Genomic DNA, 27961 nt, shown 5'->3' with positions numbered 1-27961 from the left:
CAGAACGGTCTCCTATGGCGACAACCTGCAGTGGCAGCTGTATTGGGGAAAATACAATTGGATTTAGCTAGCAAAGTTAGCTGGTAGGCTAACCAACCAACCAAGCAGTGTAGCGATATTGATCTAGACACGTTCAGGTTTAGCTGTAAATGCTACATACAATTTTGTTTTAGTGTATGTTGAAAACTGCCAAAGCAGCCTATGCGTTTGTTTGTTTGGAAAGCCTCCCGTGTGTGTGGACAGTGCGGCGGAGTGACTGCTCAGCTACCGAACTAGCTCAGCTTGCGCTCCGCCCAAGCAGGTTCTGCAGAACCGCCGTTGCCCACTCGAGTATTGTGTCGACGGATATCGCTTTAATCAAAGGTTTTTGGATTGCAAGCGACGTGAGTATGGCAGGAAATGTTACCGATCATTTGTGTTCTTCGGTTTTTCAGATTTAGCTAGCTATATGGTACGCAGCTAGCAGTGGTAACCCACTACACTGCGTTACGTGTTGTTTTCATATTTCAAACCTTGTTTGAGGGGAGTGTGGATTACCATGCGTCAGTATTTTTCAGATGCCTATTTAGCTATCTTTTGTATAGTCTAGCTGGCTAAATAGGCTATATCGTAGTATGTTAACGTTAACTAACAGTAGCTAGAGGTTGCAAGCTTCGAGAAGAGAAATTGGATTGCCAAACGTTAATTGGACGGTAACGCTAGTTTGTTGTTTAACGCTTTACCATTTAAAACAAAATCGTTTTATTAAACTGCTAGTCTTTACTAAAAAATGTAGCTAGCCGAATCTGTGATAGCTAGATGTTTTGTTGGCTACGCTAGCCAGAAAGCTTGCGAACACGCACTCGCCATGCCCGGATAACCACAGAATTTTACTTTGCTAACGTCAACGTTATGTATTATTATAGCATGTCAGCGATGTATCCACCTAGGTTAACGTTAGATAATAACTTTGTTTTAAACGAACGTCTGATAAGTTTGCTTGCTCAACCGTAACGTTACACCTGTCCTGTTGGCTAGTAGCATGCATCTTAGGAACTTGCTAACGGTACGTTTAGCGAGCTAGCCAACTTGCAGTTGATACTGACTGAATATTGAACAGGCAAGTTAACGTTAGCGGGCTGTCCATTCATTTCATGATTCGCTAAAATTCATAGCGAGATAACGAATGTTACGTTAGCTCCTAGTAAGTGTTGGTGTATAACAGTAAATGCAGTCTCGGTATTTGGTATTTCAAGCTATCTTGCCAGGATTATTCGGTAACGTTACGGTTGTGTAACGGTTGATGATTTGGACTGCTAGCGAACAGTTAGCTACCTAACTGAATTCAATGATAAATGAAATCTAATAAGCTTCCCAGGTAAATCTGGTTTGCAAGCTAGCTCACGAGTTGCTGCACACCACAGTCTCAGTTCAAAATTAAAGTACTGTAAGGTTGTAATGTCAGCGCTAGGCAAGTTTGTTGACTAAGATTCTTGTGTTAATTGTATTTTCATGTCTCGAGGTGATGATTATCTTGCCGTTGCTACTTTTCAGAGCAGGTTAACGCTGGCTGAAATGGATGAACAAAGTGTTGAGGTAAGTTCTGACAAAACGGTTGGAGGGTTCATTAGAGATGGTAACGTTAACTTGCACAGATATGTACTGTAACACCCCATTCTATAACCTGAAACCTAAGGCTTTAGACAGTCAGGATTTTATTGTTAGGAAAGGCACGTTTTGTGTAAATAACATGCCTAACCAGCTATGCAGGCATGCAAGAAATGTCTGAAATCGCTAGAAGTCGGTATATAGCTCTAGCTAGTAGTTCAGCCGGGCTCCGCAACCCCAGAGAGCTGCACGGTATGCTGGTTTTTGCCGTTATGCCTTCAGAACTTAATCGACTAATTGACCAGTCTCTTACTCTCGCCACATCTGGTTTCTTGGGTATGAACTGGTTGCGGAATATCAGATGAAAACAAAAACGAGCCTTTTCTGGGCCTTTCCAGGACCACTATTGCAGTCCCTTGATGTATAGGAATGCAAACCAAACAACATTGCTGCCAGTCTTCCCAATAATTAACAGAGTTGGGCAATGTTCCATTGCGCAGTCATAGCGCTTTCTTGACTTTAATTTCACTGCTTGGCAGTACATGTGAAAACTGTTTGGTGAACCCCATTGGGTGAGCTTGAAGCTGAACTGAATGTGGTTGGCAACTGAGTAACTGATCATTTAACCTGTCACTAGCTAGTGCTGCTTTACTCTTGCCAACTGTAGGTATTCTGGTGCAGCATACAGGCTTTAAAAACAAAATGGACAGGCAGTTGTGATTTGAATTGGATTGAGCTTAACCATAGAGTGTATTCCAACCCTAATTCAGGATTCATGCCAAGATATTTTAGCTGTCTCTCAAACAGAGGGTTGCTAATTGTATTGCCAATTTGTGTTGAAGAAGGATGTAATTGTATGGCTTGTATGAGTTGTAAAATTGGCATGATGTGTATGGCAATTGATGTATTCAAAATATATGAAAGGTTGTTAATGGCCCTCAGACAAAAGAACTGTGACAAAATCATTCAGCCTTAATTGAATTGTTGTGCATCTAGTTTTGACTACATTTTGTATAATTCTGAATTGGCACAGCATGTTTATTTATTACTGTAATTAGTCCGCTATATTAGTCATAATTATCAAGCTGCGTTGAGTAAGCTGTGTGTGTGTGTGTGTGTGTGTGTGTGTGTGTGTGTGTGTGTGTGTGTGTGTGTGTGTGTGTGTGTGTGTGTGTGTGTGTGTGTGTGTGTGTGTGTGTGTGTGTGTGTGTGTGTGTGGCGTCCCTCCTCCAGCTCTGACATACTGCCCCCTCTGTCTCCTCAGAGTATTGCGGAAGTGTTCCGCTGCTTCATCTGCATGGAGAAGCTGAGAGACGCGCGGCTGTGTCCTCACTGCTCCAAGCTCTGCTGCTTCAGCTGCATCCGGGTGAGCCTGACCGCCAGTTGCCCTCGGCGATAAGCCCCCCCCCCCCCCCCCCCCCCACCGCGGTGGCATTCCGCATTAGCCCAACCATCACACAGCTGGGGGGAAAACCACAGGCCTCTTCAGTTGTCATTCGCCTGGGTCCTAGATTCTTCCAGATAGATTGAAAAGGCCTAATGAAGGCACAGTCAAAACTCCCAAATGCTCTGTGTCCTGTGGATTTCTTAAACGGGAATGTCATTTCACAATTTTTTTTCTTGGAATAGCGGTGATGAAAAACATTCAGTGATCCGCAAAAAAATGTTTGGTTTTTGGCCAACTTTCGTTTTTAAATTGGATGGCGTTTCTGAGTTTGTAAGCGAATTGCCTACACGGTATCTGTTGCTCTGCTCTGGAATTCTTAGCAAGTATGTATGTAAACTGTCAGTTGAGGAGAGTTTGCAGAAAGCATTTGGCTGTGCCTGGTTATGTATTGGCACAAGAAATTCAATGGCATATACAGTTAAGTACATCATTGTCATGTTCTGCAAAAAAGGCTAATGTGTTTAATAATTACTATGATGCACAACTGCAAGTTGACAAACTTGGCAAAAGGTATTCTGTAACTTGCCATTAAGCGCATAGTGTGGTATTTCCAAGCACTTTAGCTAAACGGTTGTGCTCTTTAAATGTGCAATTGAAAGAACAACGGCTAGCTCCCAAGGGGTTATTTAAGCCAATGATAACACACTTGATAGTGTTACAGGGGAAGAACACTTTTCAGCTGTGGGAGGGGTTGACCTGTTTGTTCTGCGTCTAAATGGCAGCTTACCATCTATGGTACCTGCTAGGTTAGACAGTCTATTATATGCCGTGGAATGACATTTCATAGGGTAGATGATTGACTTTGACAAGTCATGCATAATTGCTTTTATGATCCTTGTATTGTAATTTAACTCTTCAGTGTACAATTTCAATATTGTTTTCGACTGAACCAGTATAAGCACAAGGTCTTATAACGTATTGATGTCTGACAAACTAATTTGTTAATGAAACAGAATTGGAGTCAACAACTTGTGTCTTTGCTCTGTATTGGAAACAAATCCAAAAATGAGCAATGTCAGATTTGGATTTGTGTTTTCCAACACTGATGCTGATGTTGGATTACTCCTTTGCAGCGGTGGCTGACAGAGCAAAGAGCCCAGTGTCCACACTGTCGGTAAGCATCCTTCTCATCTGAACGCAGCACGCTGTACATCTGTGTCTAGTAGCCGGTCGATACAGTTTGTTTTTCCCTACTGAACACTCTGAAATTTTTAATTGTGACCACAGGATAAGAATTTGGTGTAAATTTAGTAAGTATTTGTGATATTTAAGTTCACAGAGTTCAGATCTGATGTGCATCGATTGGTTGTATAAAATAGGTCTGCTCTCTGGAATCATAAAAATCTCTTCAAATCTATTATCTCTATTGTTGACATTTTGAAAATGAAATTCGACAGGGTATTTTCCTGTGTGTCTGCGTTAGTGTGCGTGTTTAAGCGTGTCTGTTTGAACAGGGCCCCCCTGCAGCTGAGGGAGCTGGTCAACTGCCGGTGGGCGGAGGAGGTGACCCAGCAGCTCGACACGCTGCAGCTCTGCAACCTCTCCAAGCACGAGGAGAACGACAAGGACAAGTGAGACCGCTCTCTCTCGCTCTCTCTCTCGCTCTCTCTCTCGCTCTCAGCAAATTTGGTTCCTATTACATACACTACAATCCACTGTAGAGGAAATTTGGTCCCCTGTAGAGCAAGTTTTCAAATTCCATCCAAGCAATCAATCAATCATCTAGCTCTTCATTCCCAAGATGCGTCGAGTCCTCAATTTTGTGCTTTGCTTTGGGGTACACGAGTGAATTTCTCGTGGTACCTTTAACCCAGTGCTGACTGCCCTGCTCTGTATTCCTGCAGGTGTGAGAACCACCATGAGAAGCTGAGTGTGTTCTGCTGGACCTGCAAGAAGTGCATATGCCACCAGTGTGCCCTGTGGGGCGGCATGGTCAGTGCCTTCACTGTCCTTTACCTCTCCGAAACCTCGGTTTTATGATGCGGCAGAAAAGGTCTTTCTGCTGAGCGCAGCTGGGCACTGAAGCGTGGAAATCTATGGGGCTCTTTCATCCTCTTCCCGGCCCCGGCTCCGCTCTGAATAGCGTGCACATCTTTCCCAAACTCATATTACCAGTAGAGCCTTGGGGCTTTTCGTTAGTCGGTTTAGGAAATGAATGTCCACAAATTCTACAAACCACAAATGCTGATCGCATTCACCAGATGCAAACGCGCTATTCTCCAGTCTAGGTGAGAATCAGCCATTTCACTAAGATCCGACAGTGCAGACCCTTTTGTCCATTTGGGGCATTCACTGATACTCGCAGTCATATGAGCTACGACATTATAGACCAGCCATCATCAAATCTGGACCTCAAATCCAAATCTGGCCCTGGTTTTCTTTTCTCCCAGGTAATTGGCTGAACAATTAGTCTGGCCAATCAGTAGCACTGTCTTCACACCTGACTTCCAGGTAAAGGGAGGGTGGAAAACCAGTAGTCCTTGGACCTCGAGGGCTGTGATTTGATGATCCTTGTTGTAGACCAGGGGTCACCAACCCTGGTCCTGGAGAGCTATTGGGTCTGCTGGTTTTTGTTTTCACCTTAGAAACAGCACCCTGTTAAGACCCAGGTAACCAGGTGAGGTGAGTTAGCTGTGTAATCATCTGCTCTAATTGATTAATTAAGTGCAGAGTAACAGCAAAAACCAGCAGACCCAGTAGCTCTCCAGGACCAGGGTTGGTGACCTCTGTTATAGACCATACTAACAAGGGCCTGTTCAGACACTGTGCACCTGCAGTAGCAGCTCTGCTCCCCGTGTGCCTGTTTAGTCACGTGACCCGTTGTCTCCTCCCCCCCCCCCTCAGCATGGCGGCCACACCTTCAAGCCGCTGGCGGAGATCTACGAGCAGCACGTGACCAAGGTGAACGAGGAGGTGGCCAAACTGCGGCGTCGCCTGATGGAGCTGATCAGCCTGGTGCAGGAAGTGGTGAGGAGCGCCCGCCGGCCCCTTCCTGTCTCCTGGGCCCGCTGCCCGGTCTGAGCCGCGTTTTAGGATGAGCGTGATTCTGATAATTTGGCTGGTTAGAAGAGAGAAGGGAAAAGAAAAAGGTTGTTGGCACATTTAGTGCTCTACAGTGCCACCATTTTGATGAACTGGAAAAAAGGACTGAGGATACTAATGGGGATACCTTAGTGTGTCAGCTTAGGAGCTCCTTGGAAAACGGTCTTAGCATGTCAGACATTGATAAAGGTAAAACCTCATGAATCCACTAGGTGGCACCATTGTATGCAGATTGAAGTATCACAGGATGCATGTTCTCTTCCATGTGCGTGACTGTTCTGGTGCCCGTGTCCTGTGTTTTGCGGGCTCTGACGTGCGTGTCCGCGTTCCTCCATCTCAGGAGAGGAACGTGGAGGCGGTGCGGGGGGCGAAGGATGAGCGCGTGAGGGAGATCCGAAACGCGGTGGAGATGATGATCGCCAGGCTGGACAACCAGCTGAAGAACAAGCTCATCACCCTCATGGGTACGGACCGGCCCCAGGGTCACTCTGCGCTGAGGGTCGGGGGGGGAGTCGCTGTTGTAGGTCACACTGGTTCACACAGGTTTTCTTTTAACCAATCCCTGAACAGGTCAGAAGACGTCGCTCACCCAGGAAACGGAGCTGCTGGAGTCTCTGCTTCAGGAAGTGGAACATCAGGTATTTGAGGCGCCCTTCAGTAAAACGTGCTTGTACAGAAGCTTCTGGAACACTACCAGCTTAGCAGGCTGCGGTACAGATGATGTTGCACCCATTGCAAATGACGTTATTCAAAAGAAAGTGGAATAAACTTTGGCAAAAAATGTTGCTGTTTAAAAGCCAGCAATTCCTTCATTTAGTTTAGTGCCCAGTTGTAAATATTCAAAGTCTTAAAAAGCTTAATTAAGGATACTAACAATATGCAGGGTCTCCTCCAACGAGATCATTATAAAGTGAGGTGATCACAAATCTTACCCAGCAATGGGGGGAGGGACCAGCATGGGATTGAAGAGTTAATTGTGACCTGCAGTCATTTGCTGGTTTGAGAGGGTGCATTTCTTGCAGGAATTCCTGCGTTGTCCGTTGGTTTGTGGAGGGAAGTGTTCAGGCGGGGAGTGTGAAGTGAGTGTTAAGTGAGCACTGTGCACAGCACTCAGGGGAGAGGGGAACAGGGGGCTTTGTTTCCACTCTGGGGAGGTATGTTCTGGGCCTCCTCTACCCAGAGGTACTCCAGAGGCAGTCTGAACCAGACAGCTGTCAGTACCCCTCTGGGATGCGTCTCACTGCATTTCCTCTCTAAACCCTTTGGTGTATTCGCACATTTGACTGTTTGCTGTCTCTGTGCAGAATTTCGCAGATATTCTCTGGTGGGTTTGCGTTTCGGTTTCTGTTGCTTTCCGTGGCCCCCCCCCACCCCGAACTGAAATTGGGTTTTGCTCAGCCTTCACACTCACTCTTAAACTGGAACACTCCCTTCCTCCAAACACCCACCCCACCCCCCTAAGGGTTCGGCTTTCAGAGGTCTGGGGCACTTCACACAGAGTGGGGAAGCTGGCTGAGGGCGTCCTATAGAAGTGCACTTGTTTGGAGGTTGGGGTGTTGTCTGTGTCTGAGCGTGCTGGAGATTGGTGTCGCAGCAGACCTGTGGCGTCTCCCACAGCTGCGGTCCTGCAGTAAGAGCGAGCTCATCTCCAAGAGCCCGGAGATCCTGCTCATGTTCCAGCAGGTCCACCGCAAGCCCATGCAGTCCTTCGTCACCACGCCTGTCCCGCCAGACTTCACCAGGTACGGCACCGACACCGCACCTCTCACAACGTCTTGCGGCATTCTGCCGTGACAAAACGCGACCTGCCCATTAACGCTCAGTCGAACCCGGCCGGGTTTGTGTGCACTTGAAGTAGGGCAGGGTGATTGATCTGTGCATTACTAAGGATACAGAACTAGGAGCGCAGGGCGTTAGCGTGACAGGGAAATTGTGGGGTTGTCGTTGTATGTACAAGTGTGGATTTATTGCAAATGTATTACTTTGTACAAAACGGGGACTGCCCGTTAACGCTCGGAGTCAAACCCCCCCTCCTCCAGAGTCTGTGTTGAACTTCATTGTGATTGTCGCATCAGCATTAAGTTCAGTTTTGTATATGCCCTTGCAGGCCATCCTCAGACAGAGCTGGCATTTAGTTGTTGGCCATCTCAATCAATTAGCAGTAACTTTCCTGTAAATGAAGCTGCCCTCCAGTAGTTTTCTGATGTATGTACAATTCTGGACTTTAATCAGGAGCTAAAAGACCTAAGTGTCGTTCTGTCATTCATTAATAAAATCCTCCAATGTCTTTTTACCATCAGGCCGTTTTAATGAAACTCGGTCCCACCATGTTCCTCGTTATTATTCAAAGCTTATTATGATGCGCATGAATGGTACATCTCAAATCTGGCTTCACACTTAACTTGGGCGATTAAGATCCGTGCATGTGCCAGTCTGCCATTTCGCAGAAAGACATTGATTATCCATTACCCGTCTGCTGCTGCTTGTACAAAGGCCTAATTAGGAAGGCTGTCTCGCATATTTCAGGAATGATTTACTGCTGCCTTTTTGTTTATTTATTACAGCATTATGCAAAGTCGCTCCTAATGATGTAATTTGATAAATGCTTTCGCGCGCACAATTTAAAAGCTGTTTTGAATAAATGCACGGCCTTTCATCCTGTGTCTCTAGTAGGTTAAACGGTACGTGTAAAGTCTGTTTTTCTGTCTGTGACAAGACTCCTCTCTTTAGTTTATATTGCTCAATGTTATTTGTACTTAACTTTTTAAAACTTTTGTTTTGAATGTATGTTTTTGTTGATCATTGTTATTCTCTGACCAATACACCACAACCGGCTCCTAATACAGTATAGTAAATGTATATAGTAAATTAAGTTTGATTTGATACCTCTAGCACTGAAGAAAGCCTGATGTTTAATGTGACTAAAGCAGAAATGCAGTGCAGGAAAGCACTTAATCTCTGCAGAGGACAGTCACAGGGACAAGTAGATGAGCTGGTAATGGTGGCAGGCTGGGATTTGGGGGAGCCTAGGCGACAGGAGGGGGGGCAGGTCTTACCCCAAACTTTGGCAAAACAATATTATCATATTGTATTGAGTGGTACTGTTGGTACGCCCGGTATTGTATTTCTCAGATGTGCGTTCTTCAGTAAGCAGGGAAAGAGTCTGGCAGGATTTGTGTCTGTATGTGAAGTCGGGCAGGGTACAGAACCAGGAGCGCAGGGCATTAGAATGACAGGGAAATTGTAGGGTTGTGGTAGTATGCACAAGCGTGGACTTATGGTCACGTTCACATCGATAATGTCGGTTTGTATTTATTTGATTTCATTATGTTAAGAATGGAAATTAAAGTAAAATGGTGTATAGCAACATAAAAAAATAAATTTAAAAAATCTTGTAGTCGTTTTTGGAATTGCTTTGCGCTGATTTTCACGCTGGCCTTCACCGGTTCCTGCCAATGAATGACTAGCTGTCTTGAGAAGCATTACGCAATAAATGAATGCCTTCTAAAAATAACTAAAGTAACTGGGAGAGAAGTTCAATGCTATCTTCAGCAGCACCTGAACATTTTATTTCTTTCATGTCGTGACATTTAAAAGGACGTAGAAAAGCAGCAACGTCATCGATGTAAATGGAAAGCAGCTTTTTTTAGCTGGAGGAAAGCCACAAAAGGAGATGGGAGCAGGAAGAACAATCCGTACTTAATGGCTCGGAATAATTGAAACTGGAAAAATGGGTTCAGATTGCAAGTTTAGTCTCGGGGACGGGCTGCTCCTTAGCCGGGAGAGCCCCCCCACCCCCACCCTCCTGGAAATTGAGTCACCCCCGTCAGGCTCCGTTAAAACCCGTGAGCAGCCCCTTCGCCAGGTGTTGGAGACATTGCCGCTAATGGGTATCGACGTGAATTGTTTCACCGCGTAGAATCTGAAGCCGGCAGACAGAAGAAAAGGAAGCGTTTCGTTGTGAAATATTGACTCGTCTAAGTGTTTACTGCTTACCAATGGCGTAGACGTGCCGATGAGATTTGAAGGCCCATTGAAGACCGATTGAGAACAGCATGGTGTACCCTGTAACCATTTTGACAATGAAATGACAATGGGGTTTTGTGGGCTTTAAAGAAGCTATTTTCAGCTCTAAGTGCTACATTAATAGATTTGCAGGGTAATGCGTTTTCCCCTCTTTGCAGTGAGCTGGTTCCTGCATATGACTCCAGCACTTTTGTTCTGGCGAATTTCAGGTAAGTTTTCTCTTTCATCACCGATGTGCATCCCTGGCCACCACTCAAACTCAGTCCTTTAGGGTACAGAGCTGCTGGGCTTGTGTATGGTGAGGTCCATAAGTATTTGGACTGATGCAATTAACACTGTAATTCCTACACAGTTTACTCCATATGGATGTAAATTCCCTCAAATCTAAGTGGGGACTTGGCTAATTTGAGGGTATGCACATCCATTTTGTGTGCACTGTGTAGGAATTACAGCCCTTTAACATTGTTTTGCTGTCCAAATATTTGTGTACCTCTATTTTCCACATTATTTTTTACTTTGTGACCACAGGGCTTCCCAAATGACAAAACCAATGTTTTGTAATGTTTCTGGAATGTTACGTTGCTGTTATAGCATTGCCACGACATGGTGGCGACACTGAGAATGTTTTGTTAGCTGGGTTGTTCCGTTCAGCTGTACGCTAACCCAATAGCCTAGCCATAACACCTATCGAATTGGGAAACTAGTGATGAACAGAATAGCCAGTGATGTAACTGACAAAGGGCCCTGTAATGCGTTTTGATTGGCTCCGTTCTCAGTGTGTGTTGCGGTTTGTGTTTTGCTTGGCTCCGTTCTTCCTGTCATGTGGTTTGCGTTTTTGATTGGCTCTGCTCTCCCTGTGTAATGCGCTTTGCTTTTTGATTGGCTCTGCTCATCCTGTGTAGGGTGGCCTGTAGCGTAGTGGTTAAGGTAAATGACTGGGACATGCAAGGTTGGTGGTTCTAATCCCACAATAAGATCCACACAGCCGTTGGGCCCTTGAGCAAGGCCCTTAACCCTGCATTGCTCCAAGGGAGGATTGTCTCCTGCTTAGTCTAATCAACTGTATGTCGCTCTGGATAAGAAGCGTCTGCCAAATGCCAATAATGTAATGTAATGCGGTTTGAGGTTTGACTGGCTCTGCTCTCCCTGTGTTCTCTGCTGGACCTGCAGCACCCTGAGGCAGCGGGCGGACCCTGTGTACAGCCCCCCTCTGCAGATCTCTGGACTCTGCTGGAGACTGAAGGTTTATCCAGTAAGCTCTGGCCCCTTCCTCCATCCCAATGCCTCTGAGTGTTTGCTTATGGTTTCTAGTCTTCTGATTCTGCACTGAAACTTATTTTTAATTCATTTGGGGTTGCTGAGCTACAGATGGTAGCAATCTTTCTTTGTGTTCTTTTGATTCATTGGTTCTGGCTGAATGCCGGTGCAAAGATTTATAGTGATTTTGTGAGGTTTATTGGAGTGAGTGTGTGTATTTTCAGGATGGCAATGGTGTGGTGCGCGGAAACTACCTTTCAGTCTTCTTGGAACTGTCGGCTGGACTCCCAGAGACATCAAAGTAGGCCATTTCCTCCTCCTCTTTGACTGCACTATTCTCCCATTTCCTCTGTAAGTGCTCCCCAAAATTGATGTGTACGGCCTGCTCTGTTTGGCGAAGGTACGAGTACAGAGTGGAAATGGTGCACCAGGCCTCCAGCGACCCCACCAAGAACATAATTCGGGAGTTTGCATCGGACTTCGAGGTGGGCGAGTGCTGGGGGTACAACCGCTTCTTCCGGCTGGACCTCCTGGCCAGCGAGGGCTACCTCAACATGCAGACCGACACCCTGGTGCTGCGGTAGGTGGGCCCGTGCTTCAGTATACGTCTTTCAGGCACCAATTTCAAGTCATTGGTAACAATACAAGTCGATAATCTTTTCCCACAAGGCCACGTAGTCGCAGTGGGGGTTGGTTGGTTTCCCATGCGTTTGATAATGGCTGCGGACTGTCTATTGCACTCTGCCCTGACCATATATTGGGCCCAATTTGTGCAAACGGGATAACTAAACTCCGTAGTCTATGGGGCAAATGCTGTGTGCAAACAGTTCGGTTCATGGGTTTGTGAATTCTCCCCTGCTTTTCTTAGAGTTGGGTTCGATTACATTTCATTTTAGTTCATTCACAAAATTAATTCAAATTCAGTTCATTAGTTGAGACGTTCTCCTAGAACCCTATGGGCACTATCAACTTGATTATAATTTCATTTCCTGAATCAATTGAAATGAAGTGGAATTAACCCCAGCCCCGACAGTGTCATTTTAGCCTCTTAGGAATAGAGTTTATGTTTGTACAGTACCATTTACAAACTGCATTTCAGTTTTAAAATGCAAGTTGGCTGGATTCCTGAGAAATGTTGGGATAAAGAATAGCTCAAGAAAATGCAACTGCATTGGGGGGAAAAGGCCAGCACTCTTGGGTGCCTCCAGAAAAGTACCAAGATATTGGCTTAAATATTTTATAATGCGCTCATGTTCACAGTATGTCAGTGCATGTCCTGTAGAGTCTTGGTTCTGTAACCAGCTGTTGATGTGACCTTTGCCTTTGTCACATTCAGGTACCAGGTACGCTCCCCGACGTTCTTAAAGAAGTGTCGAGACCAGCACTGGTACATCAGCCAGCTGGAGTCGGCACAGACCAGCTACATTCAGCAGATCAACAACCTGAAGGAGGTGAGCCCCAGAATGTTCAACCTTGCCCGCCACCTTCCCCAAATCGTTTAACCTGACATGAACTGCGTCTTGTGCTTTTGTCTATAGACTGTAATTGTGCCCTCGTTGCCTTGGTTACAGCGGCTGGCCATCGAGCTGTTCCGGAGGCAGAAGTCGCGCAGTTCGTCCCCGCCGGACCGCCGCGTGTGCCCCCAGGCCTCGGAGAGGGACCCCCGGCCGGGGAAAGGGGCCATCGCCGAGGACAACAGCCAGGCGGCCGCCGCCGAGGCGAAGGAGGAGGAAGAGGAGGAGGAGAAGACTCAACACGACGACTCCAACGTGAGTCAGAGGACCGTTCTATATCAGTCCCTCTGCCGACAGCATGGAATTAACAGCATGGGTTTTTCCCCCCCCGTAAATTGATGGTTGCAGGCACTTCATGTAGGGGGTTTGGGGCTCCACAAACTGGATATTTTGTGCTATATTTGGCTAAATTGTGCTCATGCAGTAGGAGGCTTTGTTGATTTTAACAGTCTACTTCGCTGAACGCGGTTGATGTACAGACTGTACTATCACAGGCATAAATGTGGGCGAGCTCCATGCTTCCCGAAACTCCTTCATTTGAAAAGCAGGTCACACTATGGAAGGGTACATGATTTGGCTAACTAAAGTACTCTTTACATGAAAATGTATACAGTAGAGAAACTATACGGTCAACTTATAATTGACTAAACATTAACAAATATATTGACTGTTCTTTTTCATTCCAGTATGAACTGGTGTAAATGGTAAATGTGAATGCAAGGCACCGGCTGGCTGGTCGGGAGCTATTGGTGGTTAGGTGTCTGGCTCAGGCACACTTCAACACACCCAGGGCTAATGCAGTTCTTAAGAAACTTCTCAGTAGTTAACTGCATTAGCTAATGGCAGTTAATGTAATCTCATTGTAAAGTGTTAGTGAAAAGCGCTGCCCAGAAGGAGCCCGAGGTGGGGTGGGGGGTGTCTGTTGCGGTCTGGCGAACGCTGCGCCTCCTCCCCTCAGGAGCTGTCGGACGGGGACCTGGAGGTGGACTGCCTGACCGGGGACGAGGAGGTGAACCCCCTGGACGGGAGCAGCAGCTCCGGCAGCTCCACGGCGACCAGCAACACCGAGGAGAACGACATCGACGAGGAGACCATGTGAGCCCCGCGTCCGGCACCGCCAGCCCCAGGGGGCGCACTTTCGGGGTGTTCGGCACGGAAGCGCTCGCTCTGTCACCCGGCTCTGTCACTGCGCTGGGTTTCAGTCCAGAGCTGCAGGCTCCTGTAGCCGTCCGGATGTAATACTGAAACCGTTTTTCTTTGTTTTGATGGGAAATGGCAAAAGTATAAGAAACTGCCATTTTGTATTAAAACAAGGTAGATCTTTTTTTGAAGAAAGGGTTCGGGAATTCTGAATTTAATCATAATGCACTTTTACTTACCTTTTTTTTTGTTAGTGCCGCCCCTTGGTTAGAGTTGTTAATCAGTCGAGGACAAAGTGCCCTGCAGTTCTGCTGAACTGGCTTAACGGGAGGTCAGGCGTTTTTCCAACAAGGCCTTCAGTCATGCGTGCGGGGCGGGCGCTTCACATGTTTGTGTTCCTGCCATGCTGTCCCACTCCCTCACGCCGCCATCGGCGGAGATGAGACGGCGGTGAGTCATCCTGCGAGGTTCAGCAGCGCGTCGTCTCCCCGCTCCGCTCCTGCGGCAGCCGCAGTCACGCGCGGACGTATGGGAGCCGCTTCACGTGTGCGTCCTGCACGCTCCCGCCGTAAGTGGGTCATCTCGGGTCCCACAGGGACGGGGGTTGTGGGGTGTCAGAGCGAGGTGTCCACTGATGCTCGCGGGGCGTTCCTTTCGCTGGATACTCCCAGATGTTTCCTTTTTTTTTCTCCCCTCTTCTCCCCTCCCCCTCCCCATCCCTTCTATAAATAGTCTCCACCACTCAGAAAGGGAGGGCGGGGGAAATGGAGGGGGAGGCATTGCAGGGGTTTTCTGACTCATTTCTCCACAGGGAGCCCATTGCGTTTAAGTGCCTTTTCCCTTTTCCGCCCCCCCGAATCCCACCCCTTACCGGCCCGGGACGGGCAAACGCCCTTCTGAAGGTCGGCAGCGCCCACTCCCCGCCCCCGCCGCTCACCGGAGCCTTACCGGAGCCAAGTCACACATGGCTTTCACCGGGGCGGTGAAATTTAATCATTTTAAGGAGCGCCTCCGTGAGGTCGCAGGCCAGCGCTGCTCCGGGTGATGAATGTCCTTCCCCCCTCCCCGTCCGCTGCCAGAGAACGTTGGAAGCGGAGGTCGTGGCCGGGCAGATTTACGGCTTGGCCCGCGGTCTCGCTGGCGTCCGCCCGGGTTCCACTCCCTCCTCACCTGTAGGCCTTTTTAAAATGGCTCCCGCAGTGGCCAGGCGGGTGTCCAGGAGGCCTTCAGCCTGCGTCAACGCACCGTGCCAGAGTCCTGCGAGCGCTTCCGGCTTCCAGTCCAGAAACTGTGCAAACAACGGCAGAAAAGTCCTTCCGATGGTTTCACTTCAGCTGGGGCTAAAGTTTTGTGTGACAAGAAGCTGGTAATGGCTTTTCCTTTTCCAGTTTACATGCTGGTGCTCCTACACATCCTTTTTTCTGGGCTTTGCATAGTACTAACGTAGTACTACTGCGTATTACACCCACATGATTAATTTTATTGTCGGGGGAGAGGATTTGTATGTGGAGGCTGCAGTGCTGAATCGGGGGTGGCTCTCAAAACGTTTAGATGATGACGCCAAGGCTTCAGCTCTTGCTGCATGGGCTTTTTTATTGGATTCGTTTTGCATGACATGACGACGTCCTCGTGACTCCACCGGCTGGATTTGGTTCAGTCCTGTTGTCTTGGCCGTCACAGTTCTCTTGCCATTGAACAGCTCCTGCCTTTAGTTCAAGGGAGAACGGTCTTTGTGGCAACAAACCTAATTTGTAGCAGGGGTGTCATGTGCTGTGTAGCATAATTGCATTTCCACAGTGCTGCCAGCAGGGTCGAGTCTCAAATTCAGGCCAGTGTGTGCCTGAAGTCTAATTATGCTGGCCTTTTTGCACTGTGAGTCTGAGGTGTGTAAATCTCACCCGTACAATACCTCTCAACTGTTAACGTCATACTTTGATGAAATCACCCAAGATGTCCATATTGGCAGGTTTATGCTTGCGTTGTGGTCAACCTTCCCTTCACCATGACTGTGCCCTTTACCGCAGCTGGTCCCATGAGCACCAAGGCGGGTTTGAAGGACAGACGGCACACCCGTTCCCAAAGCCTAGTAGTGGCTGTGGGAAGGGGTGAGGACTTTGCTTATGCTAATGCTAGCTCACACGGCTGTTTCAGGCCTGAGCTCTGCTCAAAGGCCTGTGTTGTATTGTAGGACCAGGTTCTTCAGTCGTATCCAGGAAGGGCCAGTGTGAGTGAGATAAGGTTGAGATAATTAGGGTTTTAATTGAAAAACTGTAGTATAGCAGCCATTTTGATTGGTTGAAAATGGTATAAGGTTCAGTGCCATGTGGCTCTCTTAAGACTTAAAGGGTTAAGGTCCTCGGATAGTTGAATGAGGTGTGCAACTGGTTGGAACAAAAGCCCTGCACCCAGTTGGGCCCTTTCTGGGTAAGATTGAGGACCCCTGCTTTAAGCGAGGCATACCAGTGTGACTGACTGAGGCGGCATTTCAGTTTTCTTGCCGTTTGTTCCCGTGTTCCCAGGTCTGGGGAGAATGATGTGGAATACTCCGGAAACCTGGAGATGGAAGAAGGAGAGCTGGCAGAAGATGCTGCCGGAGCCACCGGTAACTAACGCTTTGGTCCATTTTATTAAGTGATTCTGAGATTAAATGGTTCCACTGAAGGCATTAACATCCATTATGTTCTTCTGCAGTTATAGTACAACGTTGCACTAATGGTGTGAGCTTCGAAAGCTAGGGATAGTTCTCCCTCATTTTTTAGATTTTATGGCCGCTTTTATGTTAAATTAATATAAAAACATTTCTATAAATCAGAGATAAAAATGGTTGTATATTTTTATACAGCTACAGGTCTTTATAGACTTGGTACTTGTCTTTTGGAAACGGAACATTGTGTGTATTGCATGTTTACCATCTAATTCCACTAAATTTGAACATTTAGAAAAAACGCACAGTATCAAGATGCGGAGAGAGATGCTTAAGATGTCAAACACTGAATGGGTTCAAATTGACCTCAAGCATGATATGAAGGTTGGGATAAAGAGCCTGGTTTTGTCAACCTGTACGGTTTCATGATTGAATGATTCTACTGAATTGATGGTCTTAAAGGGCCAGCTCCCCTTTTTGGCACTGGTTTTCTTTATGGCTTTGTTCCTGCTTCATTGCTCTTGGTCTTTTTGTCGCTGTATAAATGTCTCCGTTTGTGAGGAAAGTTGTAGGCGCTTTGAAAGCTTACTCACCGTCTCAAGCCCACGCTAGGCTAAGGGGCCGTATTCAGCACTCACTGTACTGCATTTAGTCAACTAAATGCCCTCTAACACGACCAATACTTTAGTTATGCTACCTTGATCAGTTACTCAATAGACGTTTGGGTTTTGTTGAATTATTTGACCTCCTTGCTGCCTTGCAGCTTTTTTGGAAGTAGTTTTTAATACTTTAAATTTCCGCTTTTTTCATTTGATGGGAACATTTTCTATGCAAAATCTCATCTGTTCTCTCAAGCAGTTAGTTAGTGACCATGGAAATGCAGTATACTCTTGCTTTAAAATTTCCAAAAAATGTAATTGTACCAATTAAAAATGATTGGTACATTTCTGGTAATATTGACCTTTTTTTATCTCCTGCTGGTTTAAATGAGGATGTGTCCCTTGAATGTTTTTTCGGTCCTTGTGTGCCTTTGTGTTGGGTCGCTCATTCGGTCCTGCCCATGAAAGGTCTGCGTTTGTTAACGGAGCTGATTCGCTCTTGGCGAGTGCGCATGCAACCTTGCATTAGGAATAATTAGACCCAAAATGTCTGACGGGGAGGGTCTAAATCTGTGTGCCTGTAGCAGGAGCCACCGTGTCACGATGCACGGTGCTGTAGTTTCAGATATACCAGGGCCACGTTCAGCCCTGACAAAACGTAGCGAAGCGTTTATTTAAACCGAAACGGAGGTGCATTAAACATCTGTTTCAAACCGTGGGCGGACTGACTGACAGTACGATTTGCTCCTATGCCGTCTACGAAGGCGTTATCCGGACTTTGAAGCATAGGCCTATATCATTATTGATTGGGTGACACACCCACGAAAAAGGGAGCAAACCTACCTCAAAGCCTGTTGTAAAACGTTGTACCACGTTGGGAGAAAACATCGTTCAACACTGAAACCGTAGCAAGACGTTTTCTGATTGAACATGCCCCAGGTTAACCCGCCCTCTCTCCCGCCCTCCCTCCCGGTTTACAGGGGGCTCTAACCCGAGCGGGCGGGGCCTCCGCCGCGGGCCCCCCGGGCTGTGCTCCGGCCCCAGCAGCAGTCTGCTGGAGATCGACCCGGTCATCCTCATCCAGCTGCTGGACCTGAAGGACCGCAGCAGTGTGGAGTCCCTGTGGGGCCTTCAGCCCCGTCCCCCCGCCTCTCTCCTGCACAGCACCGGTATGGCTCCCGCTCACATCCCTACTGCATGGTAATGATTAATCACTGCATTTACATCGCACTTCTCTCATACTCAAAGCTTTTACAGCAGGGGTGCACAGCAAGGGCCGATCCGCTTCAGGATTTTGTGCCAACTTCAGCTCTTAATTATTTAACTAATGTGTTGATCAGACATTTGTATATGCGCCGGCTACAGCTGCAGACTGCAAGTGTATCCCAACGATTTAAAGTACAGGAGTGAACCGGCATCATTTCTAGAGCTGTCGGAAAAATAAATGAAGGTTAACTGGTTGTAACCAAAACCAGCTCGCAGACCAGGGCTGATTAGGTGGCAGGTTAAGAGAGCCAGGTATGAATTTACCCAGGACACACAGCATGGGTAAGAGATAAGATAAGATATACTTTATTGAACCCTGTGAGTTAATTTGTCCTCTGCATTTGACCCATCCTAGTTACCTAGGAGCAGTGGGCAGCCACAGTGCAGCGCCCGGGGAGCAATGTGGGGTTAAGGGCCTTGCTCAAGGGCCCAACGGCTGTGCGGATCATTTATTGTGGCTCGACCGGGATTCGAACCACAGACGTTGTGGCTCCCAGTCATGTACCTTAACCACTACGCTACAGCCTTGTTGCACTGCCTCCATACTGCACAACACTGGTTTGGAAAGTCATTTAAAATGGTCAGATATCTCCGACTGTCCTTTTAAAAGCCAGGGAACTGGGGAGAAATTATGTCTGTCTTGGTAGCTCGTTAACTTGAGGTTACTAAGCACTCCAATATTGTAAGACTCAACCACTAATGAATTTGACGGCTCAGTGTTGCACATTAATTTCTTTGCCAAAGGTAATGCGTCACTAGATGCTTATAAAATATAACTCGTATCTATTTTAGGCAGACAGACATTGCTTTATCTCACGGAAGTAGCCCATAGTTCAAAATATCCCTGACTGTTGCACTGAAAAGATCTTTGGAAAAACATCCATTTGTCCTTGGAGTGTAATTTAAATCAATTGTCTTTTCATCCACAGTAATAGTGTCTGTTAATAATGTTTGTTTCTGTTCAGTCCAGCTCAGTCAGTCTTTACATCCACAGTAATGCGGTTTCTGTTTGTGTTCAGCCCGGGTCGGGCTTGGTTTTTATAACGGCAGTAATGCAGGCTCTGAATGTGGTACGCTTGTGTTCAGCCCGGGTCAGGCTTGGTGTTTATAAGGGCGGTAATGCAGGCTCTGAATGTGGTACGCTTTATAAGGGCAGTAATGCAGGCTCTGAATGTGGTACGCTTGTGTTCAGCCCGGGTCAGGCTTGGTGTTTATAAGGGCGGTAATGCAGGCTCTGAATGTGGTACGCTTTATAAGGGCGGTAATGCAGGCTCTGAATGTGGTACGCTTTATAAGGGCGGTAATGCAGGCTCTGAATGTGGTACGCTTTATAAGGGCAGTAATGCAGGCTCTGAATGTGGTACGCTTGTGTTCAGCCCGGGTCAGGCTTGGTTTTTATAACGGCAGTCATGCAGGCTCTGAATGTGGTACGCTTTATAAGGGCAGTAATGCAGGCTCTGAATGTGGTACGCTTTATAAGGGCAGTAATGCAGGCTCTGAATGTGGTACGCTTTATAAGGGCAGTAATGCAGGCTCTGAATGTGGTACGCTTTATAACGGCAGTAATGCAGGCTCTGAATGTGGTACGCTTTATAAGGGCAGTAATGCAGGCTCTGAATGTGGTACGCTTTATAAGGGCAGTAATGCAGGCTCTGAATGTGGTACGCTTTATAAGGGCAGTAATGCAGGCTCTGAATGTGGTACGCTTGTGTTCAGCCCGGGTCGGGCTTGGTTTTTATAAGGGCAGTAATGCAGGGTCTGAATGTGGTACGCTTTATAAGGGCAGTAATGCAGGCTCTGAATGTGTTCTCAGTTCAAGTCCACTCCAGAAAGGAGCGTGATCGCCGGCCGCAGGCAGTGCGGCGGTCAGCCCCGGACTCCGGGGTCCTGATCCGGCTGAAGGCCCAGATGGCGGAGGTGCGCAGCAAGATGTCGGACGTGAAGTGCCAGCTGGAGGCGCGGGGGGACGTGCGGGCCGGGCCCTCGGGGGCCACGGTGGAGCAGGGGCCCCCGGCGGACTCTGACCCCGGCACACGGCGGAAGCCCAGCGACCTGGACCTGCTGGGGAAGGGGCCGGCGTCCCGCCACTGCCGAAGCGGTGAGTCTGAGGCTCTGTTCCTGCGCCTTCGCTCACCGCTAATCCCACACGCGACTGTTAGCTCAACCCTGTTCCTGGAGATCTACCGTCCAACCCCAACAAAACACCCCTCATTCAACAGCTAGAGATCTCCTCGAGTCTGGTGTGCCTGATTTTAGGGTTGAAAGGAAAACCTGCAGGATTGTAGATCTCCAGGAACAGGGCTGGTTACCACTGAATTAGAAGATTTTACAAAATGTGAAATTGAAGTAAAATCAATGAAACTGAGCTTGGATATCTGACCCTGTGCTGTGTTGGTTGTGCTCAGGGATATCTGACCCTGTGCTGTGTTGGTTGTGCTCAGGGATATCTGACCCTGTGCTGTGTGTGTTGTACTACAGGGAAGAAGGCCCACTCCCCCAAGCAGGAAGCAGTCGGGGCTGCAGGTGGCCTGCCTCTGCGCAGACCTGCAGACTCCCTGGACAAGGATCTGCGTGGGCTGGGCATAGACACGGCTGCGGAGGCCACGCTCTGTCCCCATGAGCCCTCCTCCTGCATGGAAGGTCAGCAGGAATAATGCAGATATGCCCCTTCATAACATGCTTATTCAGCTTCCAGTGATCCCACCACAAACCTCCCACTACATTCATTTTCTTGCCTCTTAATAGATGGTTAATGGCAGTTTTCAGTTTTAAGTGTCATGTGACAATGCACATCTGCCTCGTTCATGTATTGATGTGCTAATTAAAAGTCTCTTGGCCTGAAAGGATTGTTTTGATTTTAATTTTAATCATCATAAAAATTACTGCCCGAGTGTGTCTGAGCTGTTTAATTGTACAGCTGTATTCTCATCTTCTCTCTCTTCTCTCTGCAACTTTACTCACCTGTTCTGTATTCTCTCATCTATACGACTGCACTCTCCTGCTCTGTATTCTCTCATCTATATGACTGCACTCTCCTGCTCTGTATTCTCTCATCTATACGGCTGCACTCTCCTGCTCTGTATTCTCTCATCTATACGGCTGCACTCTCCTGCTCTGTATTCTCTCATCTATACGACTGCACTCTCCTGCTCTGTATTCTCTCATCTATATGACTGCACTCTCCTGCTCTGTATTCTCTCATCTATACGACTGCACTCTCCTGCTCTGTATTCTCTCCTCTATACGGCTGTACTCTCCTGTTCTGTATTCTCTCCTCTATACGGCTGTACTCTCCTGCTCTGTATTCTCTCATCTATACGACTGCACTCTCCTGCTCTGTATTCTCTCCTCTATACGGCTGTACTCTCCTGCTCTGTATTCTCTCCTCTATACGGCTGTACTCTCCTGCTCTGTATTCTCTCATCTATACGACTGCACTCTCCTGCTCTGTATTCTCTCCTCTATACGGCTGTACTCTCCTGCTCTGTATTCTCTCCTCTATACGGCTGTACTCTCCTGCTCTGTATTCTCTCCTCTATACGGCCGCACTCACCTGCTCTGTATTCTCTCCTCTCAGGGGCCCAGAAGCCCCGCAGTGTGCACAGCTCGCCTCCCTCCCTGGGGGCCCCCAGCTGCGCAGACAAGCCGTCCAGCTCCAAGCAGCAGCAGGAGGAGCAGCAGCTGTACGGGGCCGTCGGCTCAGACCTGTTCTCCATCGCCGCCCTCAACGGCATCGTGCCCGTGGCCAAGACGCGCCGAGCTCCCACCATGGGGTGAGTCCCCTCTCACAGAGCTGTGGCCCTCCAGGGGCCGCTCCCGCACCCACGGCAGGGTTCTGGCAACACGCCGCCCTGCTGCCTGGCTCTCTGTACGCACGGGAGGAGAGGTTTGATAGCTTGAGTCAATTTAATCAGCAAAGTGGTGAAGAACAATAAGGATATAGATTTGATGGCTTCTTGAAAGTTCCCCTCCTGTGCGAGACGGGAAATTTGATTTGACTAATTTCACGGTACGACAGCGCCCAGTTTTAGGGAAGCCGGTGTTTATTCAGTGGATGTCAAACGGGCCGGGGAAAACGACGGCGTACGGCTTGTGTGAGGGAGTGCTGCAGCTGTGGGCTGGGACTGACGGGGAGGTTGGGTCGGGTTTGTTGGGTTGGGTAGCCTGCCGCAGACTGACAGGGAGGTTGGGTCGGGTTTGCAGGGCAGGGTTGGGTAGCCTGCCGCAGACTGACGGGGAGGTTGGGTCGGGTTGGCAGGGCTGGGTTAGGTAGCCTGCCGCAGACTGACGGGGAGGTTGGGTGATTCTGAGCTCTGCCCTGTACTCCTGCTGCTCTCCCGCAGGGCCGCCCTGCTGACCGACAGCGCTCTGGACTGTGACCCCGAGGGGGCCAGCGAGCTCCGGGAGTCCCTGCTGGCCCTCTCCGACGGCGGCTCCTCACGGCCGGAGGAAGGTGAGGCCGGCTCCTCGGGCTTGCCTTGTGCAGCTCTCTGTGTGTTTGACATGTTTCTGTTAACCCTGACCTACAGTTGTGAAGTGTAATATCGCAATGGACTTCATCACATCCATCACATCTATAGTGTCATTTTAGTAATAGAAATCTTGGATATTTTTCATTACTCCACTTTAAACACATTCACACTGTCGTGGGTGTAGGAACTTTTTGTGCTGGTGATGGTGTGTTTGTGGTCGTCTGGTGTGTGTGGTACAGACCTGTTTGTTGTATTGAGTGGATGGTTTTGATTGTGTAATTGGATGGTGCTTGGTATGGAGTGGTTGATATTGCTGGTGTATGATGGCATGGAGTGGTTGATATTGATGGTGTATGATGGAATGGAGTGGTTGATATTGCTGGTGTATGATGGTATGGAGTGGTTGATATTGCTGGTGAATGGTATGGAGTGGTTGATATTGCTGGTGTATGATGGTATGGAGTGGTTGATATTGCTGGTGTATGATGGTATGGAGTGGCTGATATTGCTGGTGTATGATGGTATGGAGTGGTTGATATTATACTTGCCGTGTGTCCGCAGGGCTGCTGTCTCAGAAGCAGGTGCTGCACCTCCTCCCCGGGATGAGCAGTGACAGTGAGCTGGAGTGTGACACGGAGAACGAGGACGAGGCCGTGGCCCTGGAGGCGGGGGACTGCCGCTACGACACACGGGCCCTGCCCTGCCCAGGTCTGGTCCGGGGTACACCCATCCAATCAGACCCGGCTCAAATGTTTAAATACTTCTCCACGCTTTAGTCTCGTGTGCTGGAGCCTATGAAGGACTCTCAAAAAGCAGACCCTGCCTTCTGGTCCTCTTTGTTGGCTCATTTGCAGTAGGCAAGGTCAATCAAGCACAGAAAAGTATTTGCAATTACAATTTGATTTAGTTTTTAATGGCCGTTTGTCCTCTAGCAACACTGCCAAAGTCGTTTTCCAAAACCGCCTTACCGTTCATGCTTGTGCTGTTTTTTCTCCTGTTAAACTTCAGGGCCGTGCGTTTTTGTGCACTCAACCTCATTTTCATTGTACGTGTGCACTAACAGAACTGTGTTGGCTAGATTACATAGTGATCGTTTTGGATCAACTTTTGTGAAGCCTGTGGAATCAAAATGGCTCCCTTGGTGGTGGAGCCTGCGGTTTCAGCCCTGGTCCGGTCCCACCACTCCCCCTCAGAGTGGAGGCCACACTGGCTGCACTCTGAGCTCCCCTCTGAATAATGCAGGCACGCCTCTCTGTGACAGGACTGCTTTCTGCTTCCTTTCTGCGGAAAAATAAAAATAAAACCATTTCCATATATAGTACAGAGAGGCTCCTTCTGTCTGGAGTCCAGATGCTTTTAAAAATGAGTCATATGGGCCCAACAATTCCCCCTTATCGTTGATAGAGGAACGCGGCGCGGTATGCAGGTTTTCACCTAATGTAACTGATACAAATTGCTTCCATATTCAGATTTTAAAATGAAAATACAAGTGACATGACTGACGTGTTAGGAAAACGCACGTTGAGAACGGCAGCAGAGTTTCGTAATACCCCATGCTGTGATATGTACTCAACCTGGCAGACTTTCTGAAGTCCCTAGAAAGGACAGCGGTCCACAGTAGGAAATTCTAATATCACTGGCTCCATGCGGAGTATATTGCATGGCTTTGTATGGAAACTGATGGTTTTGTTTACTAGACTGCTAGCACAATATTGCATGCATTGGCAACACTTTTTTTTGATGAACTATTTATTTTTTTATTATGGTTTGTCTGAATTCCAACTAATACCTAAAAATACAATCAATATTAACCTAGATACTGACTGAATAAATAATCAATTTTGGTAATATAGACTTAAAGGTGGTCATTTTGATTCCAATGAGTTTTTGCCCCACTGTTTGCCACCGATGTAATTTTAAAGATGATTTATCAGTGTTCAACTTAATTCAGTTGCTGCTTTGTGATCACTGGACAGTCACGTGTGTGTTTTTATTTATGCATTCACTCCCATCTCAAAGATCAAAGGTCCTGAGTGTCTGCCTACAGATCAAAGGGGCAAGGCTGCGTCTATGCTCCCTTTGAATGGCCTTTCAGCCGCCGGCCTCGAGTGCGTTTCTGCGAGGTTCTGGCCCCGTCTGAGCTCTGAATTCTCTCTCTCTCAGGGGACCAGCTGAGCTCTGAGGACCTGAGCTTCACGGCGGGGGAAGCCACGGAGAGGTGATCCTCCACCACGCCCGCGTCCCAGACTCCCGCTGTAGTCCTGCATGCCGGTCCTGCTCTTAGTCGCCGCTCCTTGGGACAAACACTACAATTCCATTCGGCTTGTGTCATGATGAATGTTTTTGACTGAAAAAAAAAAGAAAAGATATGGTCACGTAACTGTTTTTGTTTGTTGTATATACATGTAAATTGGAGAGCTATAAGATGGTTTGGGAGAATACAAGGTATTTGGGAGAGTATTTTGTCATTGGGCTACTGCGGCGTTTTTATAGCCCAGTCCTCTTGCTGAAATTGAAAAATCGTGTAATGGGAGAGTGGGGTTCATGAACCTCGTAGTGGATGGTGTTATCAAATGTCCTCGATCAAATCTGTCATTAGCCAATCCAGGCATTGCTCTCTGTAGTCAGTGTGCTTGGTTCATGTGGGTGAGTTGGATTGCTCTGTCCATTTTGGGGCTGACTTCTACTTCCATTGCTTATGAAGGGGATGGTTGGTTACTGCACTGTGAAGGTTGCTTGTCATCTTGGGAACAAAATTGTGTGCGATTTGCAATACGAAGGCGCTTCTGTGGTGTTTTCACGCATGAAAATGAGCGACTGGGTAGAATTTCTGTAAATGTATACGCTCTTCTGTGCATAGAGGCTTCATAGAGTGGCAGCCCCAGAGAATAAATGCAAAGTGCGCAGTTAATGTTATGTTTGAGCCATTTTCTTGTTTGTTTGAAGTTGTACCTGAGCGAGGTTCCTGGTCCCTCCTTTCTTTGACTACTGTTAGGATTTTTGCCAAATGGACGGTTACTGTTGTATTCGTTGGAAAGGGCAACATAGTGAAGTTCTGAAATGCCACAAAGAGCACCCCTTGCTGCTTTCACACCCCCGTTTTCAGTAATGTTGGTCACGTCAGTGCTTTCCAGTAGCCCTTAAAATAGTCTCTCTCCGGTTCATTAAGTATCATTTCTTCTGGAAGTGTCTTTTTGTACAAGAGGTCAATGCAATGTAAAGTATATTGTTGCCCTTTGTAAATGGCACAGGTAGACAGGCAGGTGAACCCTGCCTGTCCTTATTCCTGCTTTTCTCCTTATCTTGTGTAGTCCTGTTTAAGAGAACACACACCCTGCTGCTGTGAAGTAAGTCTTGAACTACTAGAATGTCTCTGTCTGTCTGCCTGTGTGAAAAACCTGGCTTTGTTTCGTGCCTGAATATGAATGTCTGTGGATTCTTTTTTTCCACCTTAATTTATTGAACAAAGGAGTGCTGTTTGCGTTGTCTTTCTGATGTGCAGTATTTAAGCTTAAAGTGTTTGGCCTCGGACGGCGTCTCCCCAGACACTGAGGGGATCGGATAAGTGCGCCGTTGGCCTTAAATTGGCTTTCATTCCCTCTCCGATTCGTGCGTGCGCTTTTCCACCCTGCCTGTGACGGAGAGCATCGTCTGGTACTCGCACTTTAAAAGTTTCCTAGTCGTCAAAGACTCATAAAGGCATTTATTTTCCCTTATTTTCTTTTTTATTGGACAAAGTTTACATATGGCTGGGACCACGCTTGTCCATGTCTCTGCTGTGGTTGGATCAGTGCCACCCCCCGCAGACTCCTGCCGTTACACTATTGTCGTTTCCGTTCTCCGTCGTTTGTTCAAATTACATGTTGCTGTTTTTATTCTTAACAGACCGTGTGTACCATTCATCACCATGGCTACCAACCTTTCAGTGTCTCCCCTTTTATAGGACTGAGACTGCTTTTCTTGAAATTGGGTTCCAGACTATTCCTTTTTATCAGTTGGATTTTATAATAATTTTATTTCTATTTCTTGATATTGTCCATTTGGTTTTGGTGCTAATACTGACTTGAGTTTTCTGACTTTAATGTCTTTAGTTTTCATGCTGCACCATTCAACTTTTAAAATAATTCTTATTAAATCTCTTTAGTTAAAACTGCAGTTGTGAATTGTATTGAGCGTACTACAGATGTGCTCCAGTCCTTTAAATGTATTGCAGGGAGATGTCTGAACTGTGTCTGGTCCAGTGTACAGTGGTGGTGTGAAAATAAACGGGCTAATTGATCAAACTTCAATATAATGTAAATGCATGCGACCATCAGCTGGAAAACACAACTGCTATGACATCACTTGCGCTACACCTAGCCGCATGCCCCTCCCCCCTCATTTCCTATAGGCTTAGACTGTGTCAAACTGCATGGGATAGGGTAGGGGGCGGGGTTCAGTTCACGGGCCCTTCATTTCGGTGCCCGTGGAAGGACATTTCTAAAACATGTGTCCCTGCTTTGGTCTTGCAACTCTATCCTCGAAGTATTTCTCAAAGTTGTGTTTTACTCTTTCACAATTCAAGTACGCTTTTACTGCAAAGTGCCGAGCTTAACTTGTGTGTCCAGCTGCTCCATGTTAGCCGTGGGAGTGTTGTAATGATGGTGGTGATTGGTGGTGGTGACTGCTGCTGGGGAGGCCAGGCACTGAACCCCCCGGGCCCTGCTGGCTCTGGTACACTGGGTCCTACTGCCTGGCCTCTGATCAACACTGACTGAACAGTCCGTTCACTCCCTTGTTTGCTTATGTCGGTGTACGATCTGTGCAACTGTAAAGTGTTTTTTTTTTTTTTTTTTTTTTTTTTTTTTTTAATGCTGGGTGTCTTAGGTGATTGATTTATTTGTTTTTGTTTATTGGCTGTGCACTTTTTTTGTTAATTAACAGTAATGAACAAATAAAAGATTTTAACGTTCTTTGAGTTGTGTGTT

General features: G+C 47.3%; 1 protein-coding gene across 1 annotated transcript; it reads left to right on the top strand.

Annotated features, from left to right (window-relative positions):
• trim37 (tripartite motif containing 37) lies at positions 1 to 27945 on the top strand. The gene is made up of 26 exons (XM_061250052.1): positions 1 to 383; positions 1534 to 1575; positions 2852 to 2953; positions 4108 to 4148; positions 4489 to 4605; positions 4879 to 4966; positions 5879 to 6001; positions 6417 to 6540; positions 6647 to 6714; positions 7099 to 7155; positions 7694 to 7818; positions 10261 to 10311; positions 11273 to 11354; positions 11584 to 11660; positions 11760 to 11939; positions 12696 to 12810; positions 12931 to 13128; positions 13832 to 13968; positions 16533 to 16615; positions 18237 to 18425; positions 20336 to 20620; positions 21001 to 21162; positions 22100 to 22295; positions 22866 to 22975; positions 23556 to 23702; positions 25158 to 27945. Exons 1-26 carry the CDS (start codon positions 177 to 179, stop codon positions 25214 to 25216), a joined length of 3165 nt encoding a protein of 1054 aa, XP_061106036.1. The 5' UTR covers positions 1 to 176; the 3' UTR covers positions 25217 to 27945.
• Positions 27946 to 27961: the final 16 nt, after the last annotated feature.

This window comes from Conger conger, chromosome 7, assembly GCF_963514075.1.
Source record: "Conger conger chromosome 7, fConCon1.1, whole genome shotgun sequence".
NCBI lineage: Eukaryota > Metazoa > Chordata > Actinopteri > Anguilliformes > Congridae > Conger > Conger conger.
The sequence above is the reverse complement of the archived record's forward strand: the minus strand, read 5'-3'. Positions and strand labels throughout refer to the sequence as shown.

Excerpts from the sequence above, each read along its gene's own strand:
- trim37 (XM_061250052.1), top strand. The coding sequence starts at position 177 with ATGTTGAAAACTGCCAAAGCAGCCTATGCGTTTGTTTGTTTGGAAAGC. Across the intron at positions 6,002-6,416 it reads TCAGCCTGGTGCAGGAAGTG|GAGAGGAACGTGGAGGCGGT; the intron begins GTGAGGAGCGCC and ends CCTCCATCTCAG. Across the intron at positions 12,811-12,930 it reads AGATCAACAACCTGAAGGAG|CGGCTGGCCATCGAGCTGTT; the intron begins GTGAGCCCCAGA and ends CCTTGGTTACAG.